This window comes from Zalophus californianus, chromosome 6, assembly GCF_009762305.2.
Source record: "Zalophus californianus isolate mZalCal1 chromosome 6, mZalCal1.pri.v2, whole genome shotgun sequence".
NCBI classification, from domain to species: Eukaryota; Metazoa; Chordata; class Mammalia; order Carnivora; family Otariidae; genus Zalophus; species Zalophus californianus.
The window spans coordinates 58,956,353-58,981,523 of NC_045600.1; the positions used below are offsets into that span (position 1 = coordinate 58,956,353).

The 25,171-nt window shown below is 36.8% G+C and overlaps 1 protein-coding gene across 1 annotated transcript in view; it reads right to left on the reverse strand.

Annotated features, from left to right (window-relative positions):
- TTC6 (tetratricopeptide repeat domain 6) overlaps window positions 1-25,171 on the reverse strand; it is a 203,354-nt gene that overhangs the window by 122,576 nt on the left and 55,607 nt on the right. The window contains exons 3-4 of the mRNA XM_035728139.1: window positions 14,718-14,810; window positions 5,291-5,500 (exon numbers count right to left, since the gene is read on the reverse strand). Of these exons, the coding sequence (XP_035584032.1) occupies window positions 5,291-5,500; window positions 14,718-14,810 (303 nt within the window). The remainder of the gene's footprint in view (window positions 1-5,290; window positions 5,501-14,717; window positions 14,811-25,171) is intronic.

Below are 25,171 nucleotides of genomic sequence, written 5' to 3' on the forward strand. Positions count from 1 at the left end.
CACCAAATGGTCATCCATCCTGGCTTGAACATGGTGAGGAACAGAGGACTTGGATACATCCAAAGGCAGTCACTTTCTCTCTGAAACTCTCCCAGTTGTTTTTTTGTTATAGAGCCTAACAACTCTCATCCACCAGTCTCAATTCGAACCTCAGGATCATACAGGTACGGTCTAGCTCCTTCCATCTGACTGACAATCAAATATTTGAATACAGCTGACTTTCCTGGGTCTGCTTTTCCCCCAGATAAACATCACCAGTCCCTTCAATTCTACCTTATGTGACATGTTTCTGAGATACTGTGCTTTGTCATCTTGAAAGCTCTCTTCCAAATGGTCTCCAATTTGTCAGTGTTGCTCCTGGGATTGGATAGCCAGATCTGAACATGACATGTGAGGTGTATATGATCAGATCAACCAGGAGAAAGATGATCCTCTTTTATGGTATTCGTCAATCAGTGCAAACTATGATTGCACTTGTCTTCCTCTCACAAAACTAAATCATGGCCTAAAACTCTGAAGTCTTTCACATTTGCTCTGAGTCATGTCATCCCATATCTATGCACTTAGCTTGTGGACCCAAGGGCAGAACCATACACACATTTATCCCAATTAAATTTTATCTGAGGTCTGACCAACCAAATCTTACCAATCACATTTGGATGTTATCTATAAATACAATCAGTAAATCTTCCATATTCTCATCCAAATTATTGGGAAATATGCTGAAATGGGCACAGGCCTATCACAGTCCACTAGGGACTTTCATGACTAGCTGTGCATCCTTTACATAACTAATTACAAATCCATCTAGCAGTTCACCTGATTGCAGTCTTGTCTACAAAACTGTCATTGGGAGTCTTGCATAAATGGATTGCTGAAATTCAAAGGCTAATAAAAATAACTAATGTTTAATGAGCTTTCTTGTAGGCCAAGTTCTTCACCATGATAGCCTTGCATTGAACTCCAAGTCTGACACTTTTCTGATGCTCAGTCTAGTAAGTCTAAAAAAGAAGTAAGGTTGGTCTTCTGTGGCTTATCCTTAGGAAGCCCATGCTGGCTCCAAGTGATTACTGCTTCCCCTTATAAGCCATATATATAAAGGGTTCTTCTAAAGTTTTTACAATTCTTTTAGTGATTCATTTAATCATTCCAGAGTTTTGTCCAAGATCAGTACATACATTACAGAAATTATCACCCTTATCCTTAAAAAAATAAATCTCAGATTTGCAGTTGCCCGTCCCCAGGCTTCTAGCTCTCCTCTCATTGCAGCACCTCCTCAAAGCTGCTGCAGGCAGGGGGGCAACTGGCTTCAACCTATCTATCTGAGCTGACAGGCTCAGGTATCTAAGTTAACTCTTACAATCTTTTACCAATCTGGGGCTTCAAGTTTCTTTTATCACTTCTTTTTCCCTTCTTTCTAAATGAAAGATTATTCTCCTTGTCAGATTTAAGAGAAGCAAAGTACAAGTTTATCAGCTTCCTTTTCTCTTTGTCATATTTCTGTTTACTTAAAACCTCAACCTTTTTTCAAAATTAAATTAAGGCAACTCTGTCATCTGTTGTCATCACACTATTCATCCATAATGATGGGGTTATCCTTCCTTTTTTCTCTCTTTGCTCTTAAACTAATATGAAAAAAAAAACTTTTTTTATTCCTAGCATGATTCACAGGCCTCAACCCATTCTGGATCTTAGGATTTTTGATATAATTATTACAGCCACATGTCACTTTTACATTTATCTATGGATGTGTATTTCTTCTTTCATCTTTGTATATTTTTAAAACTGTGAATGCAATAGATCACTCATAACTGTTTTTGTGAGAATCTGAGGGGATTAAGGGCATCCCGCATCTCTTAAACTTCCTTCCATTTAGAATCTCAAGACATGTGGTATCTATATTTTTATAGACTTTTTACCCTTTTCCCTCCTAAAATGCTCAACAATCCTCTCACAGGCCCTTGTGTCAGACATTTCTTCACGGTCACCATTTCCTCATTTCTCTTTTCCATTTAATTTATCTAAGTCATGTTGGTCATGATTGAGAAGAGAGTCCTAATAACCTTTATTATACTAATGAGCTTCTAAGAAAGAGCCGAGATGCCCTTCAACAGATGAATGGAAAAAGAAGATGTGGTCCATATATACAATGGAGTATTACTCAGCCATCAGAAAGGATGAATACCCAACTTTTACATCAACATGGATGGGACTGGGGGAGATTATGCTAAGTGAAATAAGTCAAGCAGAGAAAGTCAATTATCATATGGTTTCACTTATTTGTGGAACATAGGAATAGCATGGAGGACATTAGGAGAAGGAAGGGAAAAATGAAGGGGGGGAAATCAGAGGGGGAGATGAACCATGAGAGACTATGGACTCTGAGAAACAAACTGAGGGTTCTAGAGGGGAGGGTGGGGGGGATGGGTTAGCCTGGTGATGGGTATTAAAGAGGGCACGTACTGCATAAAGCACTGGGTGTTATACAAAAACAATGAATCGTGGATCACTACATCAAAAACTAATGATGTATTGTATGGTGATTAACATAACATAATAAATTAAATTTAAAAAAAAAGGAAAAGAAAAATTCTTGCTCTTTGCTGTCCAAATGCTCAGCATGTTAAACCTCACTTTGAATCAGTCTCTCAGACAGATAATGAGATGGTAACAAAATACAGGACTGTAATAGAAATAGATTGAGTGGAAAAGAATTTCTCAGGATATGAACTGAGATATGTATATAAAACCAGGCAGCAATCATTAATAAAACTCATTCTTTGGCCTCAAAAAAAAAAGAGGTCTTCTTGTACCCCCAGTCTGGCCTGCCTTGCTGGAGTACATTATTCCTCATTCCTGTGCCAGAGATTCTAGAGACTAATTTTGGGCCTCAAGTGTCCAAAGTAAAGTTCATGGATTATAACTGATCTTGACATGTTAATGCAAATAAATACAAGACACTTGGTGGTATGAGTCACAGGACTATTGCCTTTCTATGGCATTTCTAATATGTCCCACACTATGCAAAACAATAAACCCTAAAGTCTTTTATGGTCTTCTCTTCTCCTCCTCTTGAAACACTTCTGGTTCTGGTTTAGAGCTCTCTTAATCCATTCTCCCAAGTCTTTCTTGTCCAACATTCCTTCTAGTTTTGTGAGGGACACTCTATTCCTAGTCATTTGTGTTTGTTCTTATACTTAACCACATACCTGTTAATTGTTGTTATGAAAGAGCACTGTTGCAAAGGGTTGTAAAGAGTAAAGTTTCCAGAATTAGACCATCTCATTTCAGGTCCTTCCTTTACAACCTAACTAGATATTTGTACTTGGACAAGTTATTTATCTTCTTTATGATAGTTTCTTCAAATACAGTCTTGTTAAGAAATCTATTTTTAGGAAAAAGTAGGATAATATATGCAAAATACTTAGCAAAGTGGTTGGCATGTGGTAAATAATAAATGCTACTTACCTTAGGGAAGGGCTGCCTCTTTTTACTAAAAATAAATAAATTTCTATAATTTCTTAATAATATTTAACAGCAGCCACAACAATCCAAAAGAATTAATGTGAAACTTTTCTAATGAGAGATTTGAATTCCTGCCAGGCCATCATTGTTAAATCACTGTCCAGAAATCCAGGTCATTGTTTTACACATTTAGTAGCTAACTATTTGCCTCTCATGCCCACATTTTATTTCCAAAGTCCCAATGTTCAGATAGAAGTATGGGTGAAAACACTGTCTACACTCACCAGCCTAACACTTTTTCATCAAGATGCCATGGTCTTTAAAGATACTGTTTAAGGGACACCTAGGTGGCTCAGTTGGTTAAGCGTCTGCTTTCAGTTCAGGTCATGATCTCAGGATCCTGGGATTGAGTCCCAAGTCGGGCTCCCTGCTCAGTGGGAGCCTGCTTCTCCCTCTCCTCCCCACTCATGCCCTCTCTTGCTATCTCTGTCTCTCCCTCTCTCTCAAATAAATGAATAAAATCTTTTTTAAAACGACACTTTAAAAAAAAGGAAAGAAAGAAAAAGATGCTATCTAAGGGCTCCACACCTAGAAGGTGTCAGGCTGAAACAGAGGATTCACCTGGAGTAGTTAGCAAAGAGTGGGTTCACTTAGCCTTGGCAGGATTCACTTCATACCCCCAAGTGCATGCTTTAGAAAGACAGCATGACTTCTGATGGGGTCCATAACCCATCATAAGATACAGTCCCTTCTCCTTCACAGCAGTCGTGGATTTTCTCTGGTCAATTATTATTTGTGCATCTTCCTTATTACCCATTATTCCCAATAGATCAATATGCTAGCATCATGCAAGATGAATTTAAGAAAGTAGGACTTGAGAAATGAAGAAAAGCCAGGAGGCAACTGCGTTAATCCAAACATAAGGTCACTAGGACCCAGACTAGGATGAAGGCAACTGGAAAAGAGAATGAAAAAATTACAAGCAATAATGTTAGGAGGAATCTAGACCTTGGAGACTCAATGTGGGTGAAAGGCAAGGGAAGGGGAGGTCACATATAAACCCAAAGGTTTCAGAGTTGGGAGTTTTGGGCACAAGTTGAAGAACGGCCAGTTGACATGGGTGAAACATTTTAGCAGGAACATGGTCTTTGATGGGGAGAGGGGACCCAACAGGAGAGGGAAGGTTGTTTACCCAAGAAGTTGTATCCATTTGAATCAGTTAGAGAGAGGACCCGTGGTGATAATCAAGATAATATTTTGTGGTTCAGGGAAAAGTGGCTTTTTTTTAATCCTAATAATAATGTATCCATTTTAAATAAATTCATTAAAGTCAAAAGGTAACTCAAAGAAAAGTACTAATTGAATAGCAGTAAGGCAATACACAGATATGGTAAAAAATTATTTAAATTATACATATATAAAATGAATCTGAGAAACATTCTCACAATAGGAAAAGACTTAGGGTTAGAATAAACCTAAACAGGGCAAAGTTATAAAATATACAAAATTCACCCAGTCCTGGTCCCTGGGTTACAATTTCTGACTCCCTCCAGATGGAAATGTGAGGGCTCTTGGTCAATTTCTGAAAGCCCTGAGGTTCCTTCCCTCCTTACAAATGTGTCTTCTCTCCACAGAGTTGTAATCAGGGCTGAGACTAAAAGCCCTCAACACACAGATGTCCCCTTTTTGCAAATGAGCAATTTGCAAATAGAAGGCCCTTTTTCAGGGTGAACCCACCTCCATGCTGTGGCCCTTGCCTGGTCCATTTCTTCACACTTGCACATCCCCAACAATCGTAACTCTTTCCAAACAAATAGTGCTTTACCTGTAAGGATGCCCATTTGGCTGCTTTGGAATCACCTGTGGGCTGTTCATCTTTCAAAGGTTTACTGGATTCATCTGCTAGTCGAGCTTCCAGAGTTTCCTGAGATTTAAATACTGTGCTTTCTGCTTCGGAGACTCCCCACTCTAATACATCCTCTTGTTCGAGCTGGAAAATACTTGAGATAGCTTTGGGAAGTTCCTCAAGCACATTCTGTGAGAAAACACAGATGTACAAGAATGTTCTACTTATTGGTCCTTCCAAAGTTTTAAGTCACACAATGTTTTTTCTAACCATAAAATGATGATTAAAATGCATAATTGAAATTAAGCAAAGGTAGTAAGTTTCCTCTGAAGATTTAGAAAGAAATTCAAATTGACTTAAGAACAATGTAAAGCCTAGCAAATTATTTTCTCTGGCTCTTGTCTCAGAAAATATAGCTCCCCTAGACGAACCATGAGAAACAATGGACTCTGAAAAACAAACTGAGGGTTCTAGAGGGGAGGGGGGTGGGGGGATGGGTTAGCCTGGTGATGGGTATTAAAGAGGTCACATTCTGCGTGGAGTACTGGGTGTTATGCACAAACAATGAATCATGGAACACTACATCAAAAACTAATGATGTAATGTATGGTGATTAACATAACAATAAAAAATTTTTAAAAAAAGAAAGAAAATATAGCTCCCCCACAGTTACTATGCACCAACTCTAAGGTAATCATAAGACACCAATCTTACCCTGACTTCACCCCATACTCACACAGATCAAGGCCCACCGAAACATCTGACCTCTGAGGTTCTTTGGTCCTGAGAAATGGGATTTCTGCTAACCAGATGCTCTTCCAGAAGCCTGACTCCAAGTCCTCAAAGAAGAGCTGACCAAGAGGCCTCAAGAAGACCACCCAGATATCCCTGCTCCATACCAAGCCCTAATGAAAAACTCTCACAAAATATTACTCTTAAAACTATTTTGTGTTCCTTAAAAATGTCTCACTGACTTAATCTCACCAAGTCTTAGGTAAAGTATCTTTATAGCCATATTTGGATATTACCCAATTTTAAACCAGAACGATTTGGGATTATGGAGTACTGGCAGTTAAAGCTTCACTGTCTCAAATTAACAGATAATAAAACCATTCTGATGTATATAAAAATCTGGATTCTAGAGAATGACTTCAAAATGCAATTGCATCTCTTTGTTCTTTGATACATTCATTTGTGAATAAGTAAAATAAAGGGTAAAAATGTCATACAGCACCAAATACTATATATCTTTATTATGCAAAAAGGGATGGCTAAACCAAGAAATTTCCATTTGTAAAATGAAACTTTAATCCAGAGCTCATATTTCTATAAAACTACTTATTGGATGGTACTGTGAAAAGAGTAAAAGCTTTGCAACTAGATGGGACACTATTCAAACCCTGGATCTGTCGATTAATAAAAGTGTGATTTTGGTCAAGTTACTTAACCCTTTTTAGCTTCATTCTCCTCATCAGTAAAAAGGGGGCTTAATAAAACCTTTTTCATATAATAGCAGAATAGATATATTCGGGCAATATGTGTTAGGGGCCCTGTGCTTACTATGGCAAGCTCATTCATTGCATTCTCCATAGATTTGGCCCTGTTAATCTCTCGCTTTCTTTTCTTTTTTTTTTTAATTTTATTATGTTATGTTAATCACCATACATTACATCATTAGTTTTTGATGTAGTGTTCCATGATTCATTGTTTGCATATAACACCCAGTGCACCATTCAATACATCCCCTCTTTAATACTTATCACCAGACTAACCTATCCCCCCAAACCCTCCCCTCTAGAACCCTCAGTTTGTTTCTCAGAGTCCATAGTCTCTCATGGTTCTTCTCCCCCTCCGATTTCCCCCCCCTTCATTTTTCCCTTCCTACTATCTTCTTCTTTTTTTAACATAAAATGAATTATTTGTTTCAGAGGTACAGGTCTGTGATTCAACAGTCTTACACAATTCACAGCACTCAACATAGCACATACCCTCACCAACGTCTATCACCCAGCCACCCCATCCCTCCCACCCCCCACCATTCCAGCAACCCTCAGTTTGTTTCTTGAGATTAAGAATTCCTCATATCAGTGAGATCATATGATACATGTCTTTCTCTGATTGACTTATTTCGCTCAGCATAATACCCTCCGGTTCCATCCATGTCATTGCCAATGGCAAGATTTCATTCCTTTTGATGGCTGCATAATATTCATTTGTGTATATATACCACCTCTTCTTTATCCATTCATCTGTCAATGGACATCTTAGCTCTTTACACAGTTTGGCTATTGTGGATATTGCTGCTATAAACATCAGGGTGCATGTACCCCTTCGGATCCCTACATTTGTATCTTTGTGGTAAATACCCAGTAGTGCAATTGCTGGGTTGTATGGTAGCTCTATTTTCAACTTTTTGAGGAACCTCCATAACCTCCATACTGTTTTCCAGAGTGGCTGCACCAGCTTGCATTCCCACCAACAGTATAAGAGGGTCCCCCTTTCTCCACATCCCTGCCAACATCTGTCGTTTCCTGACTTGTTAATTTTAGAAATTCTGACTGGTGTGAGGTGGTATCTCATTGAGGTTTTGATTTGGATTTCCCTGATGCCAAGCAATGTTGAGCACTTTTTCATGTGTCTGTTGGCCATTTGGATGTCTTCTTTGGAAAAATGTCTGTTCATGTCTTCTGCCCATTTCTTGATTGGATCATTTGTTCTTTGGGTGTTGAGTTTGATAAGTTCTTTCTAGATTTTGGATACTAGCTGATATGTCATTTGCAAATATCGTCTTCCATTCTGTCGGTTGTCTTTTGGTTTTGTTGACTGTTTCCCTTGCTGTGCAAAAGCTTTTATCTTGATGAAGTCCCAATAGTTCATTTTTGCCCTTGCTTCCCTTGCCTTTGGCGATGTTTCTAGGAAGAAGTTGCTGTGGCTGAGGGTGAAGAGGTTGCTGCCTGTGTTCCCCTTTAGGATTTTGATGGACTCCTGTCTCACATTTAGGTCTTTCAACGATTTTGAGTGTATTTTTGTGTGTGGTATAAGGAAATGTTTGCAAATTCCTTTAGTTTTTGTTTGTCCTGGCAGTTTTTTATCTCTCCTTCTATTTTCAATGTCAGCCTAGCTGGATATAGTATTCTTGGCTGCATATTTTTCTCATTTAGTGCTCTGAAGGTATCATGCCAGTCCTTTCTGGCCTGCCAGGTCTCTGTGGATAGGTCTGTTGCCAATCTAATGTTTCTACCATTGTAGGTTACAGATCTCTTCTCCCGAGCTGCTTTCAGGATTTTCTCTTTGTCTCTGAGACTCATAAGTTTTACTATTAGATGTCGGGGTGTTGACCTATTTTTATTGATTTTGAGGGGGGTTCTCTGTGCCTCCTGGATTTTGATGCCTGTTTCCTTCCCCAAATTAGGGAAGTTCTCTGCTATAATTTGCTCCAATACACCTTCTGCCCCTCTCTCTCTTTCTTCTTCTTCTGGGATCCCAAGTACTCCAATATTGTTTTGTCTTATGGTATCACTTATATCTCGAATTCTGCCCTCGTGATCCAGTAGTTGTTTATCTCTCTTTTTCTCAGCTTCTTTATTTTCCATCATTTGGTCTTCTGTATCACTAATTCTCTCTTCTGCCTCATTTATCCTAGCAGTTAGAGCCTCCATTTTTTACTACACCTCATTGATAGCCTTTTTGATTTTGACTTGGTTAGATTTTAGTTCTTTTATTTCTCCAGAAAGGGTTTCTCTAATATCTTCCATGCTTTATTCAAGCCCAGCTAATATCTTTATAATTGTCATTCTGAACTCTGGTTCCAACATCTTACTAATGTCCATATTGATTAGGTCCCCGGCAGTTGGTACTGCCTCTTGTTCTTTTTTTTTTGAGGTGATTTTTTTCATCTTGTCATTTTGTCCAGAGGATAATAGATGAATGAGAGAATAAAATGCTAACAGAGTAACAACGACCCCAGAAAAATATACACTAAACAAATCAGAAGAGACCTGAAACCTGGGGGGAAAAGGGAAAGAAAGAAAAAAAAAATTTAAAAAAAAGAATATGATCAAATATGATCAGGCTGTAAATAGGTCAGTGCCACACATGAGATTTTGGGTGTATTTTGGTCTGTTAGAAGAAACTGCCTCCCAAAATTTTAAAGAAAGAAAAGCTTATATACGTACAAAAATAAGGGTAAGTATGATGAAGGGATGGAATATGAATGTAAAGATGAAAATTATAAAAGATTTTATAAAAGGAATTGATAAGATAAGAAGTTAGTTGAAAAAAGAAAGAAGAGACATTTAAAAAAGGGGGGGAAGAATGTGATCAGGCAGGAGACTAGAACAAAGCCATACACTAGAGATTTAGGGTATATTTTGGTCTGTGAGAAGAAACTGTATCCCAAATTTTAAAGAAAGAACAACTTATATATATATATATATATATATACACCAAAAATAAGGTTAACTACTATGAAGGGACAGAATATGACTCTAAAAATGAAAAATAAAAAAGATTTTTTTAAAAGGGATTGATAAGATGTTGGTTGGAAAAGGGAAAAAGAATAATTCAAAAAGAAAATTAAAAAAATTAACTTTGAAAGACTAAAGAATCAGGGGGAAAAAGCCATGAGTTCTATGTGCTGTATTCCCCTAGCGCTGGAGTTCTGCTGTTCTCATTGATCGGTAAACTTAGTCTTGGCTGGCTGTTCTTGCTGATCTTCTGGGGGAGGGGCCTGTTGCCATGGTTCCCAAATGTCTTTGCAGGAGGCGGAATTGCCCCGCCCTTGCCAGTCCGGGTAAGTAATCTGCTCAGGTTTGCTCTCCAGAGCTTTTTGTTCCCTGCAAGCTTTCGGTACAGCTTTGGAGGACGAGAGTGAAAATGGCGACCTCCCAATCTCCACCCCGGAGGAGCCGAGAACTCGGGGCCCCACTCCTCAGTGCGCCCCCAGAGAAAAGCAGTCAGTCACTCCTGTCTCCCCTGTCTCTGGCTGCACTCCATGCTCACCCGGCCTGTGACCAAGCGTTTCTATCTCTGGCACCCGACTGGGTGTGGAGTCTCCAAACCCAGCAGATCCCTGCGGTGTGCTCCCGTGCCGCTCCTCCTGGGGGAGGAAGGGGAGTCTCCCCGGATCTGCCGCTTGTTGGGTCCCTGCTGGAAGAGCAGTGGCCCAACTATGCCGCGGATCACGGTTTATGGCAACCCTGAGCTGAGAGCCCATTTCTCGGCTCTGTCTCTGCAGCTGGTTTCCCCTCTCCAATACCTGGGAGCTCTGCTGCACTCAGGCACCCCCCAGTCTTTCTGTGACCCCGAGTGTCCTGAGACCACACTGTCCCAGTGAGGGTTCCACCCCCCACTTAGTCACTGGAGTGATGTCCCTCAGCGGAGCCAATTTCTTAAAAGTTCTGATTTTGTGCTCTGCTGCTCTATCACTTGCCGGTAGCAGCTGACCGAGGCCCCCTCCCCCACCGTCTATCCTCCCGAATATTGCCTCAGATTCACTTCTCCACGCGTCCTACCTTCCAGAAAGTGGTCGCTTTTCTGTTCAGAGAATTGCTGCTATTCTTTTCTTCGATCTCCTGTTGAGTTTGTAGGTGTTCAGAATGGTTTGATCCCTACCCAGCTGAATTCCTGGGACCAGATGAAATTTAGGTCTCCTACTCCTCTCCCATCTTGCTCCTCCCTCTCCCTCTCTTTTCAATTGCCTTCTTCTCCTGGCTTCAATGCACACTCCCAGGGCTCTGCTTTGGGAGAGTAAACAGATGAAGGTACCACCCTCCAAAATAGAAAATGGAGGAAGAGGAGCTTGAGGAGAGGGCAGTGGCAATTCTGTAGCTGCAACTGACCCTTTTCAGGACTCTGCCCAGCCTTCCTTCTGCCACCAAACCTTTACTGATCCTGTCATTACTCTGTGCCCTGCCTCTGTTTCAGCATGCATCACACTATTGTAATTGTCTAAGTAATCATTATCATAATCATAATCATCGACATATATGAGCATTATCTCATTTAAGCTTAATCTTCACCACAACACCATGAAGCAGGAACTGTTTGCAACCCCATTCTGTGGATGAAGAAACTGAGGCTCAAAAAGTTAAGAAACCTGCCCAAGGTCACACTGAGAGTGCAGTAGCAGTGCTCTGTTTGAACCTAGACAACCTGAATCCAAACTGCACTCTCTTACCCTCTTTCTCCTACTTCCAATCAACTAGCACTTCTCAAAGTGTGGTCCACAGACTCCTGACAACCTTTGAGACCCTTCTAGGGGATCTGCAATGTCAAGGCTATTTTCATAATAATACTAAGCCTTATTTGCCTTTTTCACTGTGTTGACCTTTGCACTGATGATGGAAAAGCAGCAGTGGGTAAAACAGTGAACCAATACTTTTCCCATATGATTAACACATGAGATTACAAAAGCATGCAGAGGTTAAAGAACCATTCAAAGCACAAGGTAGACCAATGGACTTTACTGTAATGATATACAATAAGTTAATTTATCTTGTTTCGGAGTCCTCATTGCAACTCATCTTTAAGAAACTACCACTTGCACAGTTTTGGTGTATTAATAAAGAATAGTATCCATAATTATGTTAAGAAGCTATTAAAATATTATTCCCTTTTTAATATGTATGAGACCAGGCTTACATAATATATTTCAACCAAAAGAACATACACAACACATTGAATGAAGAAACAGATCTGAGACTCTAGCTCTCTATTAAACCAGGTATTATACAGATTTGCAAAAAAATGTTCTTGCTAAATTTTGGGGGGATACTATTTTTTCTAAAACAATATATGTTCATATGTAATTGGCTTATTATTATTTTAAATGAATGAATAAATATTTATATTTCTCTCAGTTTTAATTTCTATTATGGTAAACATTGGTTGATACAATCCACATAAACAAAAACTCCTTTGAGTCCTTAAGATATTTTTCAAGAGTTTAAAGGCATCCTCCAGTAACTGGATGATAGACATTAAGAAGAACATGTGATGTAATGAGTACTGGGTATTATATAAGACCGATGAATCACAGAGCTGTACCTCTGAAACCAATAATACATTATATGTTAATTAATTGAATTTAAATTTTTTAAAAAAGAATATTTAAACTCTAAAAAAAAGGCATCCTGAGACCAGAAAGTTTAAGTACTTTAAAACTTTAAAGTCTGAGAATTCCTTAAAAAAGTAATTGTGTCTTACCCATCTTTATATCTCAAGTACTTAGTGCATTTATACCATCTGCAATTATTTGTGAGTAAGTGAATGAGTAAATAAATGAAAGAAAATTATATCAATTTTTTCTCTGCTAGGTACTTAGTCTCTATTTAGACTAATCATTAAACAGTATTATACTTTGTCTCTTTATATATTGGTCTACTCCATACAATGAGTTCTTCAAGGTCAAGAACTGTCTTTTCTATCATTGTATTAACCATGTCTAAAACAATGCTTACCACATTGTAGGAAAAGGAATGAATGAATAAACTCTTTGATTTTTTTAATAAGTATGTGAGGCAGTCATTCTCCATGATGATTCAAAAACTATTATATTTAAATGGTGGGTACTTAAAGAAAATAAGTTGCATCAAAGAACTAAGAGCCCTCTGACCTGTGGCACTGAGATGTTCACAAGTGAGGCTGCCATGCTCTGAGGGTAGGATGCCAGCACAACCAGATGACAGCATGTTGGCCAATGTTCCCCAGATAAATCTCAACCCAGGAAACTTCTAGAAGTCTAAGGGACAGGTAGGACGGACAGAGTTCTGCTCTCTGACAGAGTGTCTGGAATGAAAGATATCACAGAGAAGCCTTTTTACCATGGCCAGGTAGTAAGTTAAAAGGTATTTTACCTTTTAAAAAGCCAGTGGCCAGGAGTGCCTGGGTGGTTCAGTCAGTTAAGCATTTAACTCTTGGTTTCAGCTCAGGTCATGATTTCAGGGTCATGAGATCGAGTCCTGCATCAGGCTCCATGCTCAGTTCAGAGGCTGCTTAAGACTCCCTCTCCTCTCTCTCCCTCTGTCCCTCCCCCCATGCACTTGCACATTCTCTCTCTTTCTCTCTCTCCCTCTCTAAAATAAATAAATAAATCTTAAAAAAATAAAAATAAAAAGCCAGTGGCCAGAAGAGGTCCAGTGATTGCTTGTAAATGTCAAAGCTGAGAGAATGGTTCCCACAGAATTACAAAGAAATCAATAATTTTGTTTAAATCTTATTTTAAATAGTCAAGATGAGGTCTAAGTTAGGTACCTGATATTTGGCCTTTTTCATATTTTCCTGAAAAATGTTATCTTTTCTTATACTTTACACAAGTGTAGTGAATAGTTTTAAGTCAGATGGTATTAAAGAAGAATTTCTATTTTTCTATACCTGATTAATCTTTCATTTTCAATTTACTATACCTATTAGAAGCTTACATATCAGAGGTTTCGATATCTACCTGTAAATGGTGTTCCCTAGAGGAAGTTACCCTACATGTCTGTTTTAAGTCCAAAGCATATGTGGGAAGGCTTCAAAATTGATGTACATACATATTAGCATCACACATGCAGGGGTCCTGAGGTAAGAGATGAGAATACAAAGCAGAAAAAGCCATGGTCTCAACCCAGAAGCATTTCAAACTCTGGTAGTTCAACCAGTTGCAGAAACTCTAACATCATAAGATCCATGGTTTTTGTGAAAAGATTCCATATATTTTCTAACCATAACATATGATGATAAAAATGAAGTATAATCTGAATTTTTATGTGTGTGGACTCATATTTTCAGGAACTAAAGGAGCTTGCTATTTAACAATATTTTACAAATCCTTTATAAAGGAAATGATCATGGTGCAATGATTTGTTTTATGTAAATGTGGATTTCTATATACAGGGAGACATGTCCTATCCATAGGGAATATATTCCAGATTGCTTTGAATCCTATAAATACTTTGCCAATGATGGACAAAAAGGAAGCTTTATTTCTGAAACAAACTTCAGTCACCAACAGTCCACCAGTCCCCAAAGTTTCTCTATAAAACTTTCCCTCATCAATGCTATAAACAATTTTGCTAGCTAAATAAAAAATAAGGTGATGCTTTCTTACAAGCTAATAACTTTTAATTAACTCTCCAACTACCTTCTGAATCTAATGCCTAGACCAGAGGAATTGTTAAAATCTTTCCCTTCGGAAAAGAGTTTGTTGCCTTAGCTCAGAAGGTCTATGATAGGCAGCAATGGTGAGCGAAAACAACCAAGAGTTCCGATGTGATATTGGATTAGATGATCTTACAGCTAAACACACTTCTAAAATAAATTAGAGGAGGTTTTGTTTTTTAAATTATCTAGATAAGCATTCAAGCAACAAGAGACAGACCACTACTTCAATATAGGCAAGGAGGATTTTTATTAAAAACTTTACCATTTGAGGTTCCTCAAGATTTATCTGTAATCCTTGTTCTGCTTGCACTTGAGATGGCTTGTGCCAGTATGCTTTCCCCATTAAAGATATATCCTTGAAGAAGAAAAAGAAAACAGTTAAAATAATGCCAGTTTTTAAAATCATAGAGGTGTATTAGTCAATGCAACAAAATTCCAGGCATTTAATCAGTGAGGAATATATAAAAGAGAAATTTAAGCTAGGTAATATTATGTAGTAAATAGGAAATATAAAACAGAAGATACAATAAAACTATTTTGTCCATTATTCCAATTTCATGGCTTTATAAATTATTGATATCTATAGATATAACATCAGATTTAATAAGACAATTAGGTAAAGGTACAGATTCTGTAAAACACTGCCATTAAATGGCCGCACAGAAAGATAATATCAAAACTAAAATTTAATCTAACCCAAAGCAAGAAGGAATATTAATGTACTTTAAATTCTAATGAGTATAACTGTTAATATCATTTTTATCATTACTAATGTTAATTGCTATAATAAAATCTCATTCAGCTGAAGCAGTAAGAAGATAGCACACCACAACATCTAACAACGAATAGAAATAAAGAGACCCAGCTCTTGCCCAAACTGTAAAGTCACAGACCAGGTATCAATAGGCAAGTTATTTTGCTCTTTACCTCAGTTTTATCATCTTTAAAATGGGGATTCAACTACATAACTTTTGACAGCCCCTTTCTCCTCTAGACTTTAATAACATCAATAGCAAGATATAAACATTCATTGTATTTTAACACACTACTTTTTCTTTGCTTTATTGAAAAGATCCAACTGAGGCTGTTAGCTTCAACTTCAGCCTTTCTAACACAAATAACTATAAAATTGGGCAAAATATAAGAACAACTCTTTTTGGACTGGGCAACAAGCAGTGTACAACGATAATGACTAAGATAACGGAAACCAAAAAAGGTTAAGAGGCAAATCAATCCAGATTTCTGCCTTTCACAATTCCCAGACCACAACACAAGGTGAGAGAAACAACATAGAACCCAAGTATCTCACTAAGTTGAAGAAACAGAAATTAGAGTGAGGGGAAGACAAAGAGGATAGAATTTGTAGGACATAGTATGGAGAGGAAGAAATAGCATAGAAAAAGAGCTCCAGAAATTTGCATCAGGTATTGGAGTTATTGACTGAATACTAATCTGTTCATACAATAATGAAACCCATGAGGGCAGACTGCCAGGGCGGGGGAGGAGACAATTACCAAACAACTATAACCACAATTCCCAAAGCTCACACAAGGCTGGGAATCATTAGCTCCCCACCAGACATGCTGAATACATGGTACATTCATTATAAACTCAGAAGGGTTAGACATTAATAGTGGTACTAAATTAGCTCTAGAGTAAAGGCTTCTTAGGACTTTAACAACATTTTAAAATTATACTTGAAAATATCAAGCTGATCTTCAAGCAGTTTAACAGACTATTGAACAAACTCCAACACTTTTTAAAGGAAGATAACAAAATCCCATATTCCACAAGGTAAAATTCACAATGTTCAGCACTCAATCAAATTTTACTAGTCACATGGAGAAGCATAAATATGTAGCACATAACCAGGAGAAAAATCATTAGAAAAAGACCCAGAAATGATAGATATATTGGAATTAGCAGATAAGGATCTTGAAATTTCTAATTTAAATATTAAAATGTTCAAAGATGTAAATATAATGAGAAGCAAATGTAAGATATAAAAAGAGAATCAAATGGAATATCTAGATAAAACACATTATCTGAAATAAAAATTTCACTAAGTGGCATTAATAACAGAGTAGAATTATAGAAGAAAATATTTGTTAACTAGAAGACATAGCAATAGAAACAACATAAAATGAATCACAGAGAAAAATAAAAACTGAAATAAAATTAATACTCAGTCTAACATAATATTTAATTAGAGTCCCAGAAAGGGCAGTGTGAAGGGAGCAGAAAATATTTCTACCAAAAAATGGACAAATTTTTCCAAATTTGATGACAGCTATAAACCTGAGCCAAAAATTTCCATGAATTCTAAGCAGAAACACACAAAGAACACCATGCCAAGCACATTATAATCAAATAAGGAAAACTAATAATAAAGAAAAAAATCTTATAAGCATCCAGAGAAACATTAAGTACAAAGAAACTAATAATTCCTGGCAACTAATTACCACAAACTAACATTGCAGGCTTCCTATCAGAATTACGTAGGCCAGAAGACAATGAAGCAAAATATTTAGAGTACCTATACTGAATAAAAATACTGTCCACATAAAATTCTATATCCAGCAAAAAATATCTTTTATTTATTTATTTATTTGTTTGTTTATTTATTTATTTATTTATTCATTTGAGACACAGAGATATATATAGAGAAAGAGAGCATGAGCAGGGAGAGAGGCAGAGGGAGAAGAAGAAGCAGGCTCCTTGCTGAGCCAGGAGCCCAATGTGGGGCTCGATCCCAGGACCCTGGGATCATGACCTGAGCCGAAGGCAGATGCTTAACCATCTGAGCCACCCAGGTGCCCCAGCAAAAATATCTTTCAAAACTGACGGTGAAATACTTTTTCAGCAAACAAAAAGTGAAAAAAAATCATTGCCATCAAAACTACATTATAAGAAATGTTAAAGGAAATTCTTTCAGTAGAAGCAAAATGATATCAGATCAAAACTTGAATGCACACAATGGAAATAAGTAATAGAATGATTTAAAATGTGTGTAAAAAAAAGATTTTCTCTTTTTAAAGATTTTTAAAAATATAATGGATGGTTTAAATAAAATTAATAATGTATTGTTTTACAACATACATAGATATGAAGCATGCATTAATAATAGCACAATGATGGGAGAAAGGAAAAGAAATATATTTCTGTAAATTTCTTATATCATATGTGAAATGGCATATTACTGATAAGGATATGTTAAATATGCACAGTGTAAACTCCATAACACCCACTAAAACAATAAAGAAGTAAATAAGCTAATAGTACAAAATACCTTAAAATGCTTAAAAATATAATTAAAAGAAGGCAGGTAAAGAGGAGAAAAAAACATAAACAAATGTAACAAATAGAAACCAAATAGCAAGATAGTAAATGTAAACCCAACCTTGTCAATAATTACATGTGAATGACACTCCAGTTAAAAGACACAGACTGTCACTGCAGAAAAAGACAAGATCCTGCAATATGATTGCTACAGGAAACCTACTTTAAGTATAAAGACACAAATAGGTCAAAATTAAAAGGATGAAGGTTGTTACAACATACAAACATTAATCATAAGAAAACTGGAGTGGCTATATTAATATCAGAAAAGGCAGACTTCACTTCAAACAAGAAATACTAGCAAGATCATTTCATAATAATACAAGAGTCAAGTCCCTCAGAAAACATACGAGTATGCACTAATGACAATGCTTCAAAGGACATTTTTTAAAAAACTAATAAAACTGAAAAGAGAAATAGAAAATTTCATTATTATAGTTGGGAATTTCAAACCAAGACTATCTGGCTCCTGAAACTTAGCTTTTCATTAATATACTAACTCAGGGCACCTGAGTGGCACAGTCATTTAAGTGTCTGACTCTTGGTTTCAGCTGGGGTCATTATCTCAGGGTCCTGCAATTGAGCTGGAATCAGGCTCCACACTTGGCATGGAGTCTGCTTGAGATTCTCTCTCCTTCTCCCTCTGCCCCTCCCACTTGTGTTTCTCCCACCCTCAAATAAATACAGAAATCTTTAAAAAATAAATAAAATAAATGTACTAACTAGTAAATGTGAAATCCTGCCAAAAAAAAATTCTTTACAACATTTTGGGTTTATAAATATATCATTAAAGTATAAAAATCCAACAATAATGAACACCAAATTCAGGATATTGTTCACATCTGAGGAGGGAGAGATTGATTGGAAAGATGTACAAAGGGGATCTCTACTTGTAATTTTCTATTTGTTTAAACAATCTGAAGTGAATATGACAAAAATATTAAATTTTGAAAAATCTGAGTGATGAGCACTTGTTCTACAATTGAAAATATTTCATAATAAAGAAATTTCTCAATACATTTCATGTAGGTAATGTAGCAATATCAAATATGGATTAAAAATATCTTAATAAAGAAACCTATAGTTTACCTTACTTGTGAACATAAATGCAAAAATCCCAATTAAAATATTTGCAAATGAAATTAATCAGCATATTTAGAAACAATAAATCTGGACCAAGGAAATTTTTTCCCAAAACTGCATGGGTAATTCATTCCTAGCTTATAAAATGAACAGATTAACATGGAAATTCATATGATCAACTCAGTAACTGCTAAGGATAACCTTCAATAAAATTCAACACCTATATCTGAGTAAAGAGTAACTAGAAATAGAAAAAAACTTAACCCACAAGAGATATTTGCAGATTCCTGCAAAATATATTTCATAATAAAACATTAGACAGATGAGGCCCAATACAACATGAAAAGAAATAGTACATGTATAAATAAGGGAGAAGACCAAAATGTTACAATTAATAGATTATGTAATCATATATTTGGTGGAAAAAAGAAAATTAACTGAAAAAAACTAGCAGGCCAAAGCATACCTAATAAATTCAACAAATAAAATTTCATACTAGCAATAACCAGTTAAGATTCCATTCTTAAAAACAAGCTACTAATATACAAAATGAGTGAATATCAAAAACATTATGCTAAGCAGGAAAAGCCAGGTTAAAATGGCATCAGAATAGCCAAAAATAGCATCTCCAAACCACCCAATAAAGTAAATATAAAGACAAAAATATATGAAAACCTAAAGTATTTGTCTAGTTAAAATCCAATGCCTGGAAGACATGAACAGACATTTTTCCAAAGAAGACATCCAAATGGCCAACAGACACAAAAAGTGCTCAACATCACTCGGCATCAGGGAAATCCAAATCAAAACCTCAATGAGATACCACCTCACACCCGTCAGAATGGCTAAAATTAATAAGTCAGGAAACGACAGATGTTGGCGGGGATGCAGAGAAAGGGGAACTCTCCTACACTGTTGGTGGGAATGCAAGCTGGTGCAGCCACTCTGGAAAACAGTATGGAGGGTCCTCAAAAGTTGAAAATAGAGCTACTATATGACCCAGCAATTGCACTACTGGGTATTTACCTCAAAGATACAAATGTAGGGATCTGAAGGTGTGTGTGCACCCCGATGTTTATAGCAGCAATGTCCATAATAGCCAAACTGTGTAAAGAGCCAAGATGTCCATCGACAGATGAATGGATAAAGAAGATGTAGTATATATATACAATGGAATATTATGCAGCCATCAAAAGAAATGAGATCTTGTCATTTGCAACAATGTGGATGGAACTGGAGGGTGTTATGCTGAGCGAAATAAGTCAATTAGAGAAAGACATGTATCATATGGCCTCACTGATATGAGGAATTCTCAATCTCAGAAAATAAACTGAGGGTTGCTGGAGTGGTGGGGGGTAGGAGGGATGGGGTAGCTGGGTGATAGACATTGGGGAGGGTATGTGCAATGGTGAGCGCTGTGAATTGTGCAAGACTATTGAATCACAGATCTGTACCTCTGAAACAAATAATGCAATATATGTTAAGAAAAAAAAAAAGAAGATAGCAGGAGGGGAAGAATGAAGGGGGGGAAATCAGAGGGGGAGACAAACCATGAGAGATCATGGACTCTGAAAAACAACCTGAGGGTTCTAGAGGGGAGGGGGGTAGGAGGATGGGTTAGCCTGGTGATGGGTATTAAAGAGGGGATGTATTGAATGGAGCACTGGGTGTTATGTATAATGAATCATGGAACACTACATCAAAAACTAATGATGTAATGTATGGTGATTAACATAACAATAAAAAATAAAAATAAATAAAAACTGAAAAAAAAATCCAATGCCTGGGCTTTTTCAAGAATAGTTTCTTCTTTTCTATGGGCCATACTTCCTTGTTTATTTGTATGTCTCATAATTGATTGTTGAAAGACTTATAGCAACCCAGGGAGCACTTATTCAATGATTACTAATGAATGTAAGTAAAAACAGTAAGTATTTTAGTGTTTTAACTTGCCTTATTCCCATAATCTGCTATCCAGCTAAACAGTAGCCTTGAAAAATAAAGATAACAAAATAAATATTTTAGTAACTTTCAGCCATATGAATGTGTATTGGTTGTTTAGGGTCACTCTCAACCTATCATTAGTGATGTTATCAACTGGAAATGCCTGTGGGCAACCACCTGGGCCCACACTATTTGTGGTGGGCCCCCACAGACATTTCCCTAGCCACAGCAAATGTTGTGGCAGGACCAATCCTATAGTTCTTATTATGACTACAAAATGTACCTCAGCAACAACTGTCAAGGAACTTTGAAAAAAACAAGGTTTATTATTTATGAATTCTAAAGGGTACATGGCATGCTCAAGAGCACACAGTGAGTTTGTGAGGAAAGAGAGAGAGAGAGGGTGAGTGAGTGAGTGCATGGACCTGGGGTTCTGACTTTATTGGAGTTGAGGGTGGGATATCCAAGGTTTAGCAGGTTCACTCTTTATCAGTGAATTTAAAATATAAGTGTGGAAATTAAAGCACAGGAAGGAAAATGCAAGCAATCAGTCAAATGGTTATGTAGGCAACCAGAACTTTCCAAAAAAAAAAAGAAATTCATGAGGAAGGTATCCTCAGTCTTTATTTAGTTGTGTAGTTGGCAATGTGTTTATTCAAGATGGATGTCTTTGAAATGAATGCCTCAACAATCAAAAGCTTAATGTCAGGTACTTAAATTACAATAAAAAAAAAACCAATTGTCAGGTGCCTATACTACATTGATGTGCACACCACAGGCTGTACACATGCTCAGAAAAGACTAGAAGCCCTAAGTTTTCACCTCTGACAACACTGAGGTTCTAGGCAAGCTGGAAGTTAGGACTAACGCTGGGTTGTAAATTGTCTGCCTGAGTACTAAGGTATGTCCCAACACACAAAAGAACCCCTCGGCAAAATTTGAGAGACACTGGTTCCAGGCATCCAAGAAAACCTATATTCAGTCATTACCTGGCCACTAAGCTAACCAAGCAGAGACTTCAGTGGCCACACACAACAAAGAAAACAGGCTTTACAAAATTAGTTCAAGAAAGTCACTAATTTTTTAAAATGACAACAATAAAAATAAGAACAACAAGAAAAAACAGCAATAATAACAAACCCTGGGGGAAAAGAAGGATCTTATTTCCACAATTATCACATTACATAATTTTAAATGTTCAGTTTAGGGGTACCTGGGTGGCTCAGTGAGGTAAGTGTCTGCCTTCAGCTCTGGTCATGATCCCAGGGTCCTGGGATTGAGCCCTACATTGGCCTCCCTGCTCACCAAGGAGTCTGCCTCTCCCTCTCCTTCTGCCCCTACCCCCCCAGGCTCATGCTCTCTCTCTCTCTCAAATAAATAAATAAAATCTTTTAATAAATAAATAAATGTCCAGTTTATAACAACAACCAAAAAAATATATGAGACATGCAAAAAAAACAAAAAAACATGGCTCAACATAGGAAACAAGACAATCAATAGAAAGCCCAGAGATTGGACCTATTACACAAACACTTTAAATCACCTTTTTAAATATGTTAAAAGAGCTAAAGGAAACCATGTCAAAACAAATGAAGGAAAATATGACAATGTCTCATCAAAAAAATAATATCAATAAAGAACTAGAAGTTATGAAATGAATCAAATAAAAATTCTGGAGTTGAAAAGTTCATTAACTGAAATGAAAAATTCCATAGAGGTGCTCAGTAGTAAATTTGAACAGATATAGAAGAAAAAATACAGTGAGTTTGAAAATAGATATACTGTGGTTATCCAATTTGAAGAACAAAAAGAAAAAAGAATGAAGAAACTTCAGCAGAACCTTAGAGACCTGTGGGACATCATCAAACAAAATGGGAGTCCCAGAGGAAGAGGGGAGGGCGGAAAGGATGTTGGAAGACATAATGGCAGAAAACTTCCCAAAGTTGATGAAAAACATTAACCTACATATCCAAGAAGCCAGACGCATCATAACCAAACTGTTAAATTATTAAGACAAAGAGAGGATCTTGAAAGCAGCAAGAGAAAAGAAACTCATCACGTGTAAGAGAGCCTCAATATGATTAACAGCTGATTTCTCATTAGAAATTATTGTGGCTAGAAGGCAGTAGGATGACATATTTGGAGTGCTAAAAGATAAAACTGTCAACTAAGAATTCTAAATCCAGCAAAAGTATCCTCCAAAAAAGATGGGGGAATAAAAACACTCCAAAATAAACAAAATGTAGAGGATTTGTCACTATCATAATTACCCTACAAGAAATACTAACAGGAGTCTTCAGGCCAAAATGAAAGGACACTAGATAATAACTCAAATGAAAAATAAAGGGCACTGGTAAAAGTAACTAGATAGGCAAATATAAAAGACAATATTGAATGTTTTGTTCATAATTCTTTTTTTCTCCAATATGATTTAAAGGACAAATGCATAAAGCAATAATTATAAATATATTTTGATGGATGCATAATGTATAAACATGTAATGACATGTAAATGACAGTAGCATTGCAGAGAGAAGCAACAGAGCTATATAGAAGCAAAATTTTTGTATGTTATTGAAATTCAGTTGGTATGAATCTGAATCAGATTTTTATAAATTAAGATGGTAATTGTAATCCCAAAAGTAACCACTAAGAAAATAAGTAAAAAAAATACAGTAAAATAAATAAGCAAATCAAAAGAGCAAAAAGAAAACTAGTTTTTCATGCTTTTCATTACTCAACATTTCAGAAAACCATACCATGGGTACCATCAACCTACTTGGTAGATGGGTCTCTGGGAAAGAATGCAGGGTAAAAGCTATCCACAAACCCATTCAGTTCATAAACATCTACATTTATTTAGTGCATGAGTAAAGAGAAAAGAACAACTTTTTTTAAAGATTTTATTTATTTACTTGAGAGAGAAAGAGAGAAAAAGTGAGTGGGGGAGAAGGGGAGGAGCAGAGAGAGGGACAAGCAGACTCTCCACTGAGCAGGGAGCCCAACTTGGGGCTCAATACCAGGACCCTGAGATCATGACCTGAGCCAAAGTTAGACACTTAACTGACTGAGCCACCCAGGTGCCCCAAGAGAAGAAGACAACTTAAGGCCTAAGAAAAACCATCACAGGATAAGGAATGGGGACAATACCCTGAAACTTCAAAGTAATAAGTTTTAATAAATTGTGTGATGTGTTCAAAAGATGCAAGAAGATATGAATTCTATCAAAACATTTAGAAATTCATGCAGAGTAAAAGAATGAGTTGAAAAACAGCAAGGTAAAAATGAAACAAACTGAATAAAATAGGAAGGTATGAAGGAAAATAAACTGTGATAGTATTAAAATATTTAAACATATTTTTAAAGGCAGAGTTTTTATTTTTTTCTAAATTCTAGCTTTTATTAATTTTTTTAGGTAATCTCTACACCCACCATGGGGCTCAAATTCATGACCCCAAGATCAAGAGTCATGTACTCTACCAAATGAGCCAGCCAGACACCCCAAAAGCAGAGTTTCTAATATATTGATCAAGAAAATTAAGTCAGAAGGTAGAGGAAAAATAATAAAATCTTCCAAAATATAGAGGGACATGACCAAAGAGGGTAGGGGAGAAGCAGCAGGAAGATAGTGATAAAAGCAAAGAGAGACAATATGGGGATGCCTGATGTTTCCGAACACAAAAATAAATGAAATACAAGCAAAAGTCTGTAGCTTATTAGAAAATGACTTAACTGATTCACATACACACACACACACACACACACACACACACACACACACACACACACACACAACCTGAAGGTAAATTAAAAGGTTTGCATGTTATTATTCCAGGGGAAAAAATCAGTGAAAGTAAAAGCATACCTAAACATAGTCTGTAAAATATTTCATTAGAAATAGAGCTGATGTCTGAGTATGTATCCAAAAAAAAAAAGGGTGTTCTGACATATTCTGGAAATAATAACCTGGTAGCAGAAATGGTCAATTGGGGCAGAAAATCCAAGAAGGTGTTTCAGGCAAACAGTGGGAAGATAGGTTGGATTAGGAAGACAGCAGAATCTATCTTAAGCACTGGCCCCTGGTCCTAAGCCTCACTGAAAAGTGTTTCTTCAACTTCTGTCTGTAGAAACTTCTTAGGACTCCTTGACAATGAGCCTACACCAAGTAGAGAACAAGGACATCCTCCCTTCTTGGCTCAGGACTCTGTATATCTCCTTTGCAGTAGGGATCACATATATACCCCACTCAGAAAACATACCACACATGTACTTACCTTCTGGAAAAAATTATTTGAAGATGCAATTAACAGCTCCAAAGTAGAAAGTTAGTTAAAGTATAAAAAATAAATAA